At 49.1% G+C, this 12,956-nt stretch overlaps 1 protein-coding gene across 1 annotated transcript in view; it reads left to right on the top strand.

The window, feature by feature from the left end:
• exoc1 (exocyst complex component 1) overlaps window positions 1-12,956 on the top strand; it is a 174,832-nt gene that overhangs the window by 59,578 nt on the left and 102,298 nt on the right. Inside the window, exon 7 of the mRNA XM_038791157.1 lies at window positions 10,010-10,142. Within this exon, the coding sequence (XP_038647085.1) occupies window positions 10,010-10,142 (133 nt within the window). The remainder of the gene's footprint in view (window positions 1-10,009; window positions 10,143-12,956) is intronic.

Raw genomic sequence — 12,956 nt, 5'->3', positions numbered from 1 at the left:
GAAGGATAGAGAGGGAGGTGGTGGCAGCGTGGTGGTTTTGTCACTGGGCTAGTAATCCAGAAATCGGGGTAAAGTCCTGAAGACCCAGGTTCAAAGCCCACCAAGCAGATGGTGAAATTTGAATTCAATAAGATTCTGGACTTAAAAGTTTAATGATGACTATTGTTGAAAACTCCCATCTGGTTCACTGATGTCTTTTAGGGAAGGAAATCTGCCCCTGGTCTCACCTGGTCTGGCCTACATTTGACTCCAGATCCACAGAATTGTGGTTGACTCTTAAATGCCCTCCAAAATGTCCCAACAAAGCACTCAGTTCAAGGGCAATTCGGTGTGGGAAATATTGCTGGCCCACATCCCCTGAATTAATAAATAAATTTTAAAAATGCTCAGGACACTGGGATATCTCTCTTGCTCTCTGAAATAGTGTTCACTGGATCTTTTAGATCCAACTGAGAGGGCACACGGCGTCTCGTCCAAAAGACCTCCACAGTACCTCATGATGTTGCACTGGTGTGTCAAGATTTTTGAGCTCAACTCTCTGGAAAGGGCCTCAAACTTGCAACCATCTGACTTTGACAAGTATGAGCTTTGGCTGATACTTGTACGGTTATACAGCTGCTAGAAGGTGTTAGCCAAAGCTCAGTGTTTAGCATAATTGGATTGTATAAAGGCAAAATACAACTGTTGTTTAAGCTTTACATCTCCAGCTAGTAGAACCATGGCATAATGGGATATGGCATATACCCATGCTGCAGTTTGGGGGAGGGAGGGTGCGTACTCTCTCAAATTTTATAATGGGTTTTGCTGCTTACCATTCTGCATGTGAGGAGCATGTTGTTTCTATTGTCTTTAAAAATTCAAATTGGAACTTACCAACTAGATTACACTTCCATTCACAGGCAAGGGAAAGAGATGGGACAGGATAGCTCCACAAAAACGTGTCTGATCATCTCACGAGAATGATACCAGTTAAAAGGATTAAATTATGAGGACAGGTTGGACAGACTAGGCATGTATTCCCTTTATAGGGTGGATAGAAATAAATAATTCCTCATGGCAATGCATTGATTAATCAGAGTTGACTTGCTTGATTTGAAGTTAAACAAAAGCTTGGCACTTAACTGTTCCCTGGTATATTCTCCATGGCAATGCCACTGCCAATCAGAGTCCACTTTCCAACTAGTCAACACCCTCTTCCCATTTGCTTCAAGATTTGGTATTCTTGCGATTCTGTCCTGATGAGTGCAAGACAAAATGCTTCCACAGCATGTCTCCTTTTTTCAGCAATACTCTGGAAAGAAATTGTTTCCTCTGATGTGTGAATCAAGATCAAGGCCATAACACATTAGAGTTAGGCTGTTCAGAAGTGATATTGGAAAATATTTATACAAAGTGAATGCAAATCTGGAACATTTACCCCAACTACCCTCACATAAAAAGAGAAAACATCTTGAAGCTCGGTCAGTTGGACAATTCAAAACTGATGTTGATAGTTTTTCATTAGTTAAGAGTGTTAAGGGTTATGGAACCAGGGCAGGTAGTTGGAGTTAAGATACAGATCAACCAAAATCTAATGGAATAGTAGAACAGGTTCCTACTCTTGTTCCTGTGGAAACGTGAAACCAAGTTAACTCCATAATAGACCCTGCAAACCAATTCCTAGCTTAATAGAGATAATTGGAAAACTTAATAATGTTATGTGCCGATATGCTGAATGGTTCTAGCTGGCTGAAATGAGCTCCACATTTGAAGGTTCTGAAATTGCAGCTATGTCAATCTGTGCCTAAGCCCGCTGGATTTATGAAGTATAATGTGCCCCTACAGGGAATCAATGGGTGTACACTACATTAGCTAAATGGATTCCCTAAAGGCAGGTGCAGAATGCCAAGTTGCCTAACCTGGAGCTTCTTAAACATGGTGATGAGTTTTTAGATGTATTAGACTCTTGACAGATTTCTTGCCTGAATTTAATAGCGTTGAGTAATGGGTGAATAAAAAGAAATTCCATTGTTGTCATTGTAACCTGTTGGAAATAATACCTGAATACAAAATTTAGCTTATTTTTATATTTATGTCACAGGGTTGATGCATTCCATCTGCCAAATATTATGTGAAGTTAATAAAAACAAAGTGATGGAAAAACTCAGCAAGTCTAGCAGCATCTGTGGAGAGAAGCAGAGTTGATGTTTTGAGTCCAATATGACTTCTACAGATTTGATGTGGAAATATGATGAGTTTTATGCTGTTGAAAAAAGGGAGTTGGCGGGATGGGGGTTTCAGGTGAAACAAAAGGGAAGGTCAGGTATAGTTTGGAGGGCAGGGGAGATTAAATGACAAAGGTGTAATGGAACAAAAGGCACAGGGAGTGGTAATGGAAGCAGCAAAGAAACAATGTATTGGTTCAGAATAGCAGGAATAAAGGTTAACTGTCTGAAATAAAAAGCATGAAAACAAGATACAAACTGACACTTGGAATGGAAAAGAATCAAAACCGAGGACAGAATTCATGGTTTGAAGTTGTTGAACTTGATGTTTTTTTAAAAAATAATTTTTATTGGAATTTTTTACAGAAAATATAAAATATAACAACAAACAATGAAATGCAACAAAATAACAAAATAAATTTAAATTAAATAAACAAACATGGTCATCGTCCCCCTTCTCCCCCTCCCTCCCGGGTTGCTGCTGCTGTTGTCCCAGTACCCTATCGTTGAGCCAGAAAGTCGAGGAAAGGTTGCCACCGCCTAAAGAACCCTTGTACCGATCCTCTCAGGGCGAATTTGACCTTCTCTAGCTTAATAAAACCCGCCATGTCATTGATCCAGGTCTCCACGCTTGGGGGCCTTGCATCCTTCCATTGTAGCAAAATCCTTCGCCGGACGACTAGGGACGCAAAGGCCAGCACACCGGCCTCTTTCGCCTCCTGCACTCCCGGCTCCACCCCAACCCCAAAGATCGCGAGTCCCCATCCTGGCTTGACCCTGGATCCCACCACCCTTAACATCGTCCTCGCCACCCCCTTCCAGAACTCCAGTGCCGGGCATTCCTAGAACATATGGGCATGGTTCGCTGGACTCCCCAAGCACCTGACACACCTGTCTTCACCCCCAAAGAACCTACTCATCCTCGTCCCAGTCATGTGGGCCCGGTGCAACACCTTGAATTGGATGAGGCTAAGCCGCGCACACGAGGAGGAAGAATAACCCTCTCCAGGGGATCAGCCCATGTCCCGTCCTCAATCTGTTCCCCCAGTTCCCCCTCCCACTTAGTTTTCAGCTCCTCTACTGACGCCTCCTCCACCTCCTGCATAACCTTGTAGATATCAGATATCTTCCCCTCTCCGACCCAGACCCCCGAAAGCACCCTGGCACTCACCCCCCTCGCGGGAAGCGAAGGGAATCCCTCCACCTGCTGTCTAGCAAATGCCTTAACCTGCAGATACCTGAACGTGTTTCCCGGCGGGAGCCCAAATTTCTCCTCCAACTCCCCCAGGCTCGCAAACCTCCTATCAATAAACAGGTCCCTCAGCTGTCTGATGCCCGCTCTGTGCCAACCCTGAAATTCCCCCATCAATGTTCCCCGGGACGAACCTATGGTTCCCTCTTAACGGAGCCTCCATCGAGCCCCCCACTTCTCCCCTATGTCGCCTCCACTACCCCCAAATCTTGAGGGTAGCCGCCACTACCGGACTCGTGGTATACCTCGTAGGAGGGAGCGGCCACGGTGCCGTTACCAGGTCCCCCAGGCTTGTACCTCCACAGGACGCCCTCTCCATCCGTTTCCATGCTGCCCCTCCCCCTCCATCACCCACCTGCGCACCATCGACACATTGGCCGCCCAGTAGTACCCCGAGAGATTGGGTAACGCCAGCCCCCCCCATCTCTACCCCGCTCCAAGAAGACCCTCTTCACCCTCGGGGTCCCATGCGCCCAAACAAAGCTCATGATGCTGCTGGTCACCCTTCTAAGTTGAACTTGATGTTGATTCCTGAATGTTGTTAGTGCCTAATTAGAAGATAAGGTTCTCTTCCTCGAGCTTGTATCGGGCTTCACTGCAGTGTGGCAGCAGGCTGAGGACAGAAATGTGAGCATGAGAGCAAGATGGTGAATTGAAATGGCAAGCAAATGGAAGGTCTTGTGCATTAAGTGGAGGTGTTCCACACAGCGCTCACCCAATGTATGTTTGGTCTCCCCAGTGCAGAGGAGACTGGATTGTGAGAGGAAAATGCAGGCAAACAAATTGAAAGAAGTACAAGTAAATTGTTGCTTCACCTGGAAGGACTGTTTGGACAGTGTGGCAGGAGGAGGTAAAGGGACAGGCATTACATGGAGACTCCACACGGACAGTAATCCAAGCCAGGAATTGAACCTGGAACCCTGGTGCTGTGAAGCAACAGTGCTAACCACTGTGCTACCGTACCATGATGTGTTAAGGTGATCAAGAAGTGGACCAGGGTGTCATGGAGGGAATGGTCCCTTCGGAATGCTAACAGACAGGGGACGATGTGGTGGCATATTGCAAGGTGACCAAAATGACGGAGGATAGGCCTTTGAATACAGATGCATGTGGAGTGTAAAGTGGGGACAAGGGGATCTCTACTGTAGTTCTGAGAGGGAGGGGTAAGGACAAAAGTGGTTGAACGCACTGCCAACCATAGTGTGAGTTAAATCCTTGGTTCAGGAAAAAGGATGCACTGTGGTGGTATCATCATCAAAACAGATACAACAGAAACTGAGAAACTGGGAGAATGGAATGGAGTTCTTGCACGAAGCAGGGTTTGAGGAAGCTGTGCAAGTCATTGGGCTTGTAATGAATATTAATAGACAGTCTATTCCAGAAATGGTGATAGAGAGGTCAAAGAAAGGAAGTATTAGAGATGGACCATGGGCAGGTTGGTGAAGGATGGACATTGGAAGCAAGTGATGATTTTTTTCCAGTTCCAGGAAGTGGCATCGATAGTCATTGATGTACGCAAATGAGGTTGGGAGGGGGTCTGCCACTGTGGGGAACGGGCCTGCCGGGGTTCTGTGGGCACGTGGTGAGCCAAGGGAGAGCTATGGCTGACCGGCGCAGAGGGAGGGGGAAGACCCCCCCGATTCGGTTGGTCACATGGAACGTGAGGGGGCTGAATGGACCGGTGAAGCGGTCCCGGGTCTTGGCGCATTTGAAGGGGCTGGGAGCGGACGTGGTTATGCTCCAGGAGACGCACCTCAAGGTGGCGGCTCAGGTGAGGCTGAGAAGAAGCTGGGTTGGACAGGTGTTTCACTCGGGGCTAGATGCGAAGAATCGAGGGGTGGCGATTTTAGTTGGTAAGAGTTTGTCGTTCGTGGCGTCGAGTGTGGTGGCGGATAGCTGTGGCAGATACGTAATGGTGAGTGGTAGGCTTCAAGGGGAGCGGGATGTTCTGATTAATGTGCACGCCCCTAACTGAGACGATGCAGGTTTCATGCAGCGAATGTTGAGCCGGATTCCGGACCTGGAGACGGGGGGCTTGATCTTGGGAGGGGATTTTATTACATTGCTGGACCCAGCTCTGGATCGTTCGAGGTCTAAGACGGGCACGAGGCCGGCGGCGGCCACAGTACTGAGGGGGTTTATGGATCAGATGGGAGGGGTAGACCCGTGGAGGTTTTTGAGGCCGGGAGGTAGGGAGTTTTCCTTTTTCTCCCATGTCCACAAGGCTTATTCCCGGATTGAATTTTTTTGTCCTCAGCAGGGCGCTAATCCCGAGAGTGGTGGGGACGGAGTATTCAGCGATAGTCATATCTGACCACACTCCACATTCGGTGGACCTGGAGCTGGGGGAGGGGAAGGATCAGCACCCGCTGTGGAGGTTGGATGTGGGGTTTCCGTCAGAGGAGGACGTATGTGGGCATTCAGTCCGTAGGTGCATAGAGGGGTATTTGGAAGCTAATGACAATGGGGAGGTGCAAGTTGGGGTGGTCTGGGAAGCGCTGAAGGCGGTGGTTAGAGGGGAGCTGATATCTATACGTGCGCACAGGGAGAGGGGGGAGAGGGTTGAGAGGGAGAGGTTGGTGGAAGAAATGGTAAGGGTGGACAGGAGGTATGTGGATGTCCCGGAAGAGGGGCTTTAGAGGAAGCATCGCAGTCTCCAAGCGGAGTTCGACATACTGACCACCTGGAAAGCGGAGGCGCAGTGGAGGAGGGCGCAGGGGGCGGTATATGAGTACGGGGAGAAGGCAAGTCGGATGCTGGCCCACCAGCTCCGGAAGCGGGAGGCAGCGAGAGAGATGGGGAGTCACAGATGCAGGAGGGAACCTGGTGCGGAGTGCTAGGGACATTAATGGGGTGTTCAGGTCCTTCTGCGAGGAGCTGTACCAGTCGGTGCCCCCTAGGGAGGTGGGCGGGATGGACCGCTTTCTGGATAAGCTGGAGTTCCCAAGAGTGGAGGAGGAGCGGGTGGAGGGTCTGGGGGCCCCAATCGAGTTGGAGAAGCTGATGGAGGCGCTGGGGAGTATGCAGACAGGGAAAGCACAGGGACCTGACGGGTTCCCAGTGGAGTTTTATAAGAAGTTCTCAGACCTGCTGGGCCCGTTGTTAGTGAGGACCCTTGAATGAGGTGTGGGGGGGGGGGGGGGGGGGGGGGCTTTGCCCCTGACGATGTCTAGAGCAATAATTTCACTGATTCTGAAGCGGGATAAGGACCCCCTCCAGTGTGGGTCTTACAGGCCGATCTCGCTCCTCAACGTGGACGCAAAGTTGTTGGCTAAGATACAGTCCAGGAGGCTGGAAGATGTGGTCCCGCTGGTTATCCAGGAGGACCAAACGGGGTTTGTGAAGGGGAGGCAGCTGAATGTCAGTGTGCGGCGACTTCTTAATGTTATGATGATGTCGTCGGCGGATGGGGAGGCGGAAATAGTAGCATCGATGGATGCGGAGAAAGCCTTCGATAGGGTGGAGTGGAGCTAGCTGTGGGAGGTGTTGAGGAGATTTGGGTTTGGTGAGGGATTCATTAGCTGGGTGAGACTGCTGTATAGAGCCCCGGTAGCGAGCGTGGTGATGCATGGGAGGAGGTCGGAGGACTTTCGGCTGTCCCGGGGGACGAGACAGGGGTGCCCCTTGTCTCCCCTGCTCTTCGCGTTAGCGATTGAACCCCTGGTATGGCGCTGAGGGATTCGAAGAACTGGAGGGGGAATTGTGCGGGGTGGGGGGGGAGCACCGGTTGTCGCTGTACGCGGATGATTTACTCTTGTACATCGCGGATCCGGCAGGGGGGGATGCCAGAGGTGTTGAGGATACTTGGGGAGTTTGGGGACTTTTCGGGCTATAAGCTCAACGTGGGGAGGAGTGAGCTGTTTGTGCTGCACTTGGGGGACCAGGAGAGGGAGATAGGGGAGCTCCCGTTGAAGAGAGCGGAGAGGAGCTTTAGATATCTTGGTGTCCAGATAGCTAGGAGCTGGGGGGCCCTACATAGGCTAAACGTTTCGAGGCTGGTGGAACAGATGGAGGAGGAGTTTAGGAGGTGGATGTGCTGCCACTCTCCTTGGCGGGCAGGGTCCAGTCGGTTAAGATGACGGTGCTCCCGAGGTTTTTGTTTCTCTTCCAGTGTCTCCCCAGCTTGATTTCGAAGGCTTTCTTTAGGCGGGTTAATAAGAGTATTCTGGGGTTCTTGTGGGCGTTGAAGACCCCGAGAGTGAGGAGGGTATTCCTGGAGGGAGGCAGGGAGGTAGGTGGTTTGGCGTTGCGCAACCTGTGTGGGTACTACTGGGCTGTGAATGTGGCAATGATTCGTAGGTGGGTGATGGAGGGGAGGGTGACGCATGGAAGAGGTTGGAGGTGGCGACCTGTGGAGGAACGAGTTTGGAGGCACTGGTGACGGCCCCGCTCCCACCCCCCCCCCCCCCCCCCCCCCCCCCCGATACGGGGCAACCACCGGTTTGCACCAGGGAGAATAGATGGTGGGTTTTTGTGTTGGCATAGGGCAGGCATCAGGCGGATGTGGGACCTTTTCCTCCACGGGAAGTTTGTGACCTTCGAGGAGTTGGAGGGAAAGTGGGGTCTACCCCCTGGGAATACTTTCAGGTATATGCAGATTAGGGCGTTTGTTAAGCGGCAGGTGGCGGAGTTTCCGCTATTGCCGCCAAGGGGGTGCAGGATAGGGTGCTCTTGGGGATGTGGGTCGGTGAGGGTAGGATCTCGGCAATTTATCAGGTGATTCAGGAGGGGAGGAGGCCTCGGTGGAGGAGCTGAAAGCGAAGTGGGAAGAGCAGCTAGGGGAGGAGATCGATGAGGGGACGTGGCCGGATGCCCTGGGGAGGGTGAATTTGTCGTCTTCTTGCGCATGGCTCAGTTTAATTAAGCTGAAGGTGCTGCATAGGGCGCACATGACTGGGGCCAGGCTGAGCCGGTTCTTTGGGGGTGAGGACAGGTGTGGGAGGTGTTCGGGAGGCCCGGTGAATCACACCCACATGTTCTGGGCGTGTCCGGCGTTGGAGGGGTTCTGGAAGGGGGTGGCGGGGACCTTGTCCAAGGTGGTCAGTTCCAGGGTGGAACCGGGCTGGGGGCTCGCTATCTTTGGGGTAGCATCGGAGACGGGAGTGCAGGAGGCGAGAGAGGCCGGTATCTGGTATTCTGGCCTTTGCGTCTCTAGTAGCCCGGCGTAGGATTCTTTTACAGTGGAGGGACGCGAAGCCCCCGAGCACGGAATCCTGGATTAATTACATGGCCGCGTTCATCAGACTGGAGAGGGTCAAGTTTGTCCTGAGGGGGTCGGTGCAAGGATTCTTCCGGCAGTGGCAGCCTTTTCTTGATTCCCTGGCGGAGTGTTAAGGGGTGGTCAATCTCAGCAGCAACCCCAGTGCTGGGGAGGGGGGGATGGATTATGGATCTGTTAAAGGGGTTTTTGCAACTATATGTTTGCTACTTTCTTTTTTGTTATTAATTTATTGTTTTGTATTGGGGGAGGGGCTTTTCTTTCTGATTTTTCTATGCCTTGTTTATTTTATTGTTGGGAGAAAATATGTTGAAAAATTTGAATAAAAATTTTTTTTTTTTTAAATTGATGTACGCAAATGAGTAGGACTGGAACAAGGAATATTCCACAAAACTCACAAAGCCAAGCATAACTAAGGCCCATGCGGTTAACCATAGCTACACCTTTATTTGGAGGAAGTGAGACAATTTAAAGGGGAAATTGTTCAACGGAAGAACAACATCAGCCATGTAGAAGAGAGTAATGGTGGATGGGAGACTGTTCGTCTCTCCATTCAAGAAGAAGCGGAGAGTCCTCAGAACATACTGCTGAGGATGAAGGTGTAGAGGGATTGGATGTCCATGGAGAAAAAAGCTGATTAGGGCTAAGAAAATGGAAATTGTTGAAATAACTAATGGCATCGAAAGAATTAGCTCTTTGCTATATAATCTCCCACTCTAGCCTATCCCTGACTTTCCATTTTGTTCCACCTGACCTGCTATCACTTTTACAACGGCATAAAACCCATCACATTTCTACCTCTTCGGTTCCGAAGAAGAGTCAGATTAGACTGGAAATGTTAACTCTTTCTCTCTTCACCGATGCTGCCAGACTTGCTGTGTTTTTCTAGCACTTTTTGTTCTAATTTTAGATCTCCAAAATCTGCAATATTTAGATTTTATTATGGTATGAGAAGTTAAACTGTCTTGGAAACTGAAACAATATTCTCAATTGCACACTAGAGGCTGGATTTTTCAGGTACCCACTGTCCGGTTTGGATGGGGGTGGGGGGGGGGGGGGGGGGGGGGGGCGTGTGCTCATAAAATCCACGCTTGGCTTTCCCGCTGCCTACCTAACCATCCCTGGCTGTCTCTCAAATTTTACAGGGATGCTGGAAGCATTGGGTGGCCTGCCTGCCCTTGGGCCTCGTGAGGCTCTTAAGTTGGCAATTAATGACCCGGGGAGGGGGGGTTATGGTGCCCTCTAAAACCTAGCCCTATATCTCTGTCATGCATTATATTCCTTTGTGAGACTCTATTAAATGGAATGTACACTGTACACATGCTTATTTTGCAGAACTATTTGGACTTATCAAAAGGCCATATTAAAGCCCTGACAGATGGGGATCTTTCTTCTTCTAAAGGCATTGAAGCATGCACCAATGCCGCGGAGGCCCTTCTGCAATGTATGAATGTAGTCCTTCGACCAGGTATTATGACTAAAGTTTTACAATCTACCTTCTTAACTTCTCTTTCTATATAAATAATCATCCACTAACACTTCAATTTTTGCATCTTGTTGGATTACATTGGAATTTATAGAACAAGAAAAGCCTTTTTGCCATATGTATTACATTCTTCCGACAGGATGCCCAATCCTGGACCCAATGAAGTTTAATCTGAGACCAATAAGTTGCATTAAACAAACAATATTTCTAAATATCTAATATCTTTTGCATGTGCCATCAATTGTACCTTTCCAACCTACTGGTAAGCGGTGAACTACACGAAGAGTACTGCATACAGTTTTGGTTTCCTTACCCAAGGAAATTATATTTGCCATTCAGGGAGTTCAATGAAGGTTCACCAGACTGATTCCTGGGATGGCAAATTGTCCTCGAAGGAGAGATGGGGAGGCTGGGCCTGTGTTTTCTCGCATTTAGAAGAATGAAAGACAATCTCATTGAAACATTTAAAATTCTCACAGGGCTCGACAGGCCAGATGCAGGAAGGATGTTTCCCTCAGCTCGGGGGTGGGATCCCCCGATCCTGGGGCTAAGTGCTGACACCGTTGTAAATGCTGGAGCGTTTTACGACGGTGTCATCTGGCCCCTAGGATCAGCGATCCTGCGCCGAACAGGGGGCCAGCATGGCATTGGAGCTCCTCACACAGCTCCAGCTGCCGATACGGGCAGCAGCAGGGAAGGCGCGAATTCGCGCATGCGCGCCACGGCCAGCACAGGTTCGCGCATGGCGTGGGTTGCCTGCTCCGTGCCGACCCCCAGGCAACATGGTGGAGCCCTAAAGGGCCCGGCGCAGAGGAACATAGAACATAGCCCCCCCCCCCCCCCCCCCCCCAAGGATAAGCCCGCCTGCCAATTGGTAGGCCACGATCGTGGGCCTGGCCACCGTGGAGGCCACCCCCCCCCCGGAGTCCGACCCCCCCCTCCCCCACACCAGGACGGCCCCCGCAGCATGAACACCGGGTAGGACCACATGCGAATGGCGCCGGCGGGACTCGGCTGAAGTTGGCGGGCATTTCGCCCTTCGAGCGCGGAGAATCGCTGGGGGGGGGGGCTGCGTTGAGCGGCCCCTGCCCGGCACCACAATGACCGTGCTGGCGCCATTGCCGCTGATTTTCCAGTCGCCGGAGAATTGGTGGACCGGCGTCAAGTGATTCTCTCTCCCCCCCCCCCCCCCCCCCCCACCCTGGTGATTCTCCGACCCGGTACAGGGTCGAGAATCCCGACCCGGGTTCTAGAACCAGGGCACACAATCTCAGAATAGGAGGTGGGCCATTTAGGGCTGAAATGAAGAGGATTTGTTTCACTCAGAAGGTGGCGAATCTTTTAAATTCTTTACCCCAGAGAGTGTGGAGACTTAGTCATCGCGTATGTTCAAGACAGAAATCAATACATTTCTGGATATTGTTATGGGCCTGAGTTAAGAAAACTCCAAAGTATATCATGGAGTTCACCTAACTGACAACTGTTTATTAATTTTGGTTACGATGAGCACAAGGGCCTGCCTTTCAGGTGTTATTCAACAGAGGTCTTCAGCGCTTTTAATGAAAAAAACAATCTTTATTCTACGAATTTAGTTCACACTTTGATAAACACACACAGTAAGCATTTTTATCAACTACCAACATACATGCCCCACACAGTCACAGTACTCTATGAATAACTCTTAATAAATTCCCCCTTTAGCTGTTCCAATTTAATAACAAGATCCTGTAAACCAGAAAACCCTTCTCAAAGGTGTGGCCCAGCACATAGTACTCAAGACCTGGTATAGATGCTCCTGTTTCCTTTCCAAAACAGCAGGTTTGAATTTCTTCCAGAAAACAATTATTTCTTTTCAAGTTATCAAGCAGACTGGAAACAGCTTCTAAAATGCAGATAGAGAAAAAAACCTTCTTTCAACATGTGCAAAACAACATCAGTTCAAAGTCAAAGCGAAAGTAAAACCAACTCACAGCCCAGCTCCACCCACAGAATGACATCACTGAAGCCATGTGAAAAGAGAAAAATATTTCTTAAAGGGACACTCATGACAATATTAAAGACATCAAGGGATATGGCGATAGTGCAGGACAACGGGGTTGAGGGAGACGATCAGTCATGATCTAATTAAATGGCAGAGTGTGCTCAAGGAGCTGAGTGACCTTCTCTTTCCTATGTTCAAATGCACACTTGTGAGACACGGTCAATGCAAAATCACAAAACTTGTTTATTTTAACTAATGTACATGACTAAACGGGTTAGTACTTAAATTATTTAAAGCTTCCCATGCAAAGCATTAAAAGTGCTAGTCTATTCCAATGCTTGCATTGGGTTTTCCTTTTTTGTCAGACTCCTAATTATGAAAATCGACCTGACTCTTAACATCCTTTAATGGCGTTACCTATGTGTGCTCTGATTACCTGTGTCTGGCATTTCCCAGTCGACAAAGCTTGTCTTTGTTCCTGATTCTTCCCATCTCTTGGGTTGGCCAGTAAAGCTGTCAATCAATGTTGCAATCCTCTTCAAACCGTGGATTCTAAACAAATTATTGGGGCAACTAAACTCTAATGTACTCAGCTAAAAAAGCTCATGCCAACCAATATAGGTGTGGATATTTACTGAGAGCTCTAAAGTGAAATAATGCCCTTTCATGTCCCCAATTAACCCAAGGAGCAAGGAATGTCACTTCTCAATTGTCATCTGTCTTCGCTGCACATCCTTTTTTCTAATCTTTGCTGCAAACTGACTTTTAGTCCTTTGAGAACTTATTTCAATTCATATACAATGACTTCATATGAC

Source organism: Scyliorhinus canicula, chromosome 3 (genome assembly GCF_902713615.1).
Source record: "Scyliorhinus canicula chromosome 3, sScyCan1.1, whole genome shotgun sequence".
Classification (NCBI taxonomy): domain Eukaryota; kingdom Metazoa; phylum Chordata; class Chondrichthyes; order Carcharhiniformes; family Scyliorhinidae; genus Scyliorhinus; species Scyliorhinus canicula.
Note: the sequence above shows the minus strand (reverse complement) of the source record. Positions and strands in the feature narration are given on the sequence as shown.